The following is a 5,000-nucleotide window of genomic DNA, read 5'->3' as shown; positions in this document are numbered from 1 at the left end:
AGGAGGAAAAATGGGACAAAAAGGAAATTAAGGTCAGAATGAGCAATGGCATGTAGTGTTTGGGGCACACCATTACAGCACAGGGTAAGCTTGGGAGACAGGTCCAGACAGCCAGAGGGACCAGGAGACCAGGAGACTTCAGGAGCCTGTGCGACTCACACTCACTGAGTGTCAGCCACGACAGTGACACAAAGTGTAGCGCCTCCTAGTGGAGATGGTATGGAATTACACAACCACTTCAAGCCAATTCACCTCCACTGTCCACCTCCATTAAGTGATATAATTTCCAAATCATGACATCTCAAGCCTTATCCTTCACTGGCAATAAAGAGGTGGCGTAACAGTAATGTAATGAACGTGCTAAATCTCCATCATTGTTGTGGAGAGTGAAGGTCCTTGTCTGGGTGCTGTATGGGAGGCTGTCTCTCTCTCTCCTGTTCCTCTGATGTTGGACCTGCTCCATCACTATTAATGATCTTTACAGCTCTAACAGGGATGAGCGTTTGAACTGGGGAGGCAGGGTGTGGGTGTCAAGGAACACGGAGTGACAGGTTTTAGAGGGAGAGAGAGAAAGGGGGAGAGGGGGTTGAGGAAGAGATGGAGAGAGAGAGAGAGAGAGAGAGAGAATGAAAGGCACAGTTCATATTTAATTCAACAGTACAGCTGTTGAGACCTTGTGCCATAGTGACATTAAGAATAGAAGAGCTTGTGCAGCAGTCTCTCTCCCGCACCAATCTCTCTCTCTCTCTCTTTCCTTCTTTCTCTCATTCTCCCCACCCTTCCAAAGCCCCCCACCCCACCCCTGACTGCTTCTTGTGTGCACTCATCCGACTGGGCGCTAGTCTCCACGGCCAGGTTCATATAAATCCTCAATTCAAAAGGGCTGAAAATTGAAGTCGACCCCACAGGTTTGTTCTCTCCCCCTGCCTCCCCTGGTCCCCTTAAGCGCCTGGCATTAAAGAGTGATCAGCGGAGGCCTCCGAAGCTTTGATTTAATGTGCAGGGGGGACGAAAGGGAGAGAGAGATAGAGGGAGAGGGGGAGGGAGGAAGGGAGAGGGGGAGGGGGGAGGGAGAGAAGGAAGTGGGGAGGGGGAGATTATGGCAAAAAATGTTTTTATTAACCTTTAGCCACCTCTACTGCACGCTTGCGTAGCCTGCACCAGTAAACTGTGAAATGATTTTGGTGGCTTGGGTTTTCTGTGAGTGTGTGTGTGTGTGTGTGTGTGTGTGTGTGTGTGTGTGTGTATGGGTGTGTGCAGTGTGAGCAGTGTGATCATTGTGTGTGTGTGTGTGTGTGTGTGTGTGTGTGTGTGCGTTGTGAGTTCCATGTGCAGTGAGTGTGCAAGTATGTAGCTGTGGATGGGCTTGGTGGATGGATAGTGTACGTTTTGGTAGCTGTGTGCACTTGTGTGTGCAGGCATGCATATGTGTGTGTGTGTGTGTGTAGCACGACCACCACTGGGGCCAGTGGACTTGTCAGGTGTGGGGGGGGGGGGGGTTGAGGATGTGAGGTGAAGTTAACCGATAATGGGGCTGCTGGTAGGTGCTGGGATGGCGGGCGGTTTTAGCAAGCCATCCTGTAGCAGAGAGCCTTGATTGATGGACATCCCCAGCTTTCTCATTCCACTGCAGTCACTAAGAGACCACACGGTAGTGCCAGACCCACTGTTAAAGCCTGAGGCGTGGGGAGGCACGGGGGTTTTGACTCACCCCTGACGGTGAGCGTGGCCGATGCCTCCACCTTGCCCACACGGTTCTCCGCCACGCAGGTGAACGTGCCCTCATCGCCCGCTGACGCCTTCTTGATCCTCAGCAGGTAGTCCTCTTTGTCAAACTTGACGTCGTACCTGGGGTGGCAGAGAGGAGATAGAGAGAGTAAGAAGTCTGACGTCTAACGTGCATTTGACTTCTCCCTGCAGAACACGAGGCTGAAAAAAACAGAGCGGTCATGGATTCAACATCACCGCAACCAAAGTGAACGCAACCACATGTATGCTCCACTCAAAAGAGCCATCAACAGCATTTAGCAAAGACATATTCTAAACAGATTGATGCAATGCTGAGAAAAACCATGTATAGGAAAATACTGATAGAGTATTTATAGAACGAAATGAAACAGATGGGCTTGCTGGATGACTGTAGGAGAGGTGCATGGAGGTGGATGGGGTCCTGGGGGTACTGTATATATCCACCCAGAGCAAACAATGTCCACACACTGATCAGGCTTCAGACTGAGTGAGGGAGGAGTAGAGATCAATTATTCAGCAATGACACACGTTACAAAAGGCAAGGTGCTTTCAACTGGAACCGCACATTCTTTTAATATTTATGAGGACTCTCTCTTTCTCTCTGTGAGTGTGGGTGTGTTTGTGTGTGTGTGTGTGTTCAAGATGCCAGTCATCATCCTAGATAGAGCCCTGCACTCATTGAAAGAAACATGATTCAGTTCCCAGAAGAGCTTAAAATATATATATAGTGCACACATCTCCAACTCCAGACCCCTCCCCCTTCGTTGAAGCTCAACTCCTCTAAGATTTGATGAAAGCGAGTTCTTTAATGATATCTTTTTATGCTCTCAGCTTCTCATTATTTGCTTGTTGGCTTAAGATCTCATGTAGTAGCAGCATAGCAACCTCTTCTGAGAGCTTATTTGCAATGTAATGTAATGGTTGTATAACTGAGCAAGGGGAGAACATCCATCCATGTTTGCTTTTATTGGCGTCTATTGAAGAATTCCAGATGAAACAAAACAAAAAAGGACCTCTTTATTTTACTGTTGCAGTTTAATCATGCACACAAAAATGAAAGCCACTATTCAAATGAGTTGCTTTTCTGAAGGTGGAAAGAAGAGGCCTGAAGCATAGAAGTGATGTTAGTGAAGACATGAAAGGAAGAAAGGAGAGATGTGAAGAGATGGAGAAGGGGGGATAGAGGGGGAGGGATGGAGGCGAAAGAGCAGGAGGAAGAGAGAGGGAGAGCAGGACAAAGAAAGAGAATGAGAGAGAGGCGTGAGTGAGTGAGTGCCCTGACAGCTCTGCCACGAGAGTAGACATGGAGGAACACCTCCTGATATCCTGACAGGCCCAGATATGTGTGTGTGTGTGTGTGTGTGTGTGTGTGTGTGTGTGTGTGTGTGTGTCTGTGACACTGTTAGTGAGGGGAAGGGAGAATTGAATACAGTATCAGGTACGTGATGGTAGTTGTTTCATTGTGACTGTATAATTGGGATGTCTATCTGTGTGTGTGAGTGTGTGTGTGTGTGTGTGTGTGTGTGTGTGTGTGTGTGTGTGTGTGTGTGTGAGAAGGGTGTTGGGAAGAGGTTTACAGATGGCAGTCTGACAGTCGGACAATGTTCTGTCTGGGCTGTATCACTCACTCTGAAGACTACATTACCCAGAGACGAGCAGGAAATCACATCTCTTCCCATTGCCAGTCAAGTCAGGTCAGCTCTCAGCCCTCTGACAACCACTCTGAGCAACATGGACCTTTTCCTTTCTTATGAGGCACAAGCACGACGGCCCGGCCTGTGTTCAGCCTTATGAGAAACAGTGCACCTCAAAATGATGAGTTTTTGTGTGTGTGTGTGTGTGTGTGTGTGTGTGTGTGTGTGTGTGTGTGTGTGTGTGAGAGTATGTGTGTGTGTGCATGTGTGTGTGTGTGTGTGTGTGTGTGTGTGTGTGTGTGTGTGTGCATGTGTGTGTGTGTCTGTGTGTGTGTGAGTATGTGTGTGTGTGTGTCTCTCTGTTTTTGTGTGTGTGTGTGTGTGTGTGTGTGTGTGTGTGTGTGTGTGTGCGTGCGTGTGTGTGTGTGTTTATGTGTGTGTGTGTGTGTGTGTGAGTGCACACTTGTGCTTTTGTGTGTGAGTGTGTGTGTGTGTTTCATGTTCGGACATCTTTACTAGAGGCATCAGGTGCACTTGTGGCGAAGTGCCACAGCTAGCAGCTGCAAAAGCAATCTGTCATGTCTCCCACTTTCTTTCTTCCTTTTTTTTTCTCTCTGTCTCTCTCGGTCCATCTCCCTCCTCCTCTCTCATTATTTCTCTCAGTTCTTTTGTGGTGACACTTCCTGGGAGAATGTTTTTGAAAAGAAAGCGTTTATTAGAAGTGCATTCCTGGGAGATGACTGGCAGCTAAAACTCCCTGCATGGGCTTTTAATACAAACAACATAACGATTATTTTCCAATGAATCATGACTTAAGTGCTTTGTTTCAGCACGAGGACTGAATAAAGCGGCGACTGTTTTTGGAGAAATGACGCAGCACTTTTCAGACAAGCCCATCTCATTCAGAGTAAACAAAAGATATGGATAAACTGTCCTATTTGAGAAAGCCCCAGGTGAACATGGAGAAAAGCTGGAGAAAGGTTGACAGTGAAAGGGTGAGAGAACAAAAAAAAGGGTGACACAAAACACAGAAAAGAGAGAGAGAGAGAGAGAGAGAGAGAGAGAGAGAGGGAGGGAGAGAGGAAGAGAGGGAGAAAGTGAATAATGTGCAAACGCTTTATATCAAAGACTTCACAGAGTAAACTTTATAGAGGCTTTTGTTGCTTGTTTAGTTTTTGCTTTGTTGGTCTTTTGGTGCTTGTTTCACTTAGTAGAGCTTTTGCTTTCGCATGGATGTTAGCATTCTTATAGCTACCACACCATTACAGCTCATACTGAGGGCCGCTGTTTAGCTGCACAGAGGGTGAAAATCAGCTTTGGGGTGGAGTGGATAAACAGAGTGGGGGGAGGGGGGGGAGGGCAAATACACACAAGTGCCCACAAAAGAGAACACAGAGAAGAGCATGCAGTGTCACCACAGTATTTAATGACATGTTAACACACACACACACACATGTACGCACACACACACACACACACACATGTACACACACACACACACATGTACACACACAGACACACACACACACACACACAGATACACACACACACACAACACACAGACACACACACACACACACACACAGAAGCATACACAAGCATGCACGCACACACACA

General features: G+C 47.4%; 1 protein-coding gene across 1 annotated transcript in view; it reads right to left on the bottom strand.

The window, feature by feature from the left end:
• LOC143121356 (roundabout homolog 2-like) overlaps positions 1-5,000 on the bottom strand; it is a 135,663-nt gene that overhangs the window by 5,540 nt on the left and 125,123 nt on the right. The window contains exon 6 of the mRNA XM_076281715.1: positions 1,712-1,848. Coding sequence (XP_076137830.1) covers positions 1,712-1,848 — 137 coding nt within the window. The remainder of the gene's footprint in view (positions 1-1,711; positions 1,849-5,000) is intronic.

Source organism: Alosa pseudoharengus, unplaced genomic scaffold (assembly GCF_046254945.1).
Source record: "Alosa pseudoharengus isolate Yale_2024_CS ecotype anadromous, Long Island Sound unplaced genomic scaffold, YU_APseudo_1.1 YU_APseudo_1.1_scf_13, whole genome shotgun sequence".
Taxonomy (NCBI): Eukaryota; Metazoa; Chordata; class Actinopteri; order Clupeiformes; family Clupeidae; genus Alosa; species Alosa pseudoharengus.
This window is presented reverse-complemented; position numbering and strand designations above follow the sequence as displayed.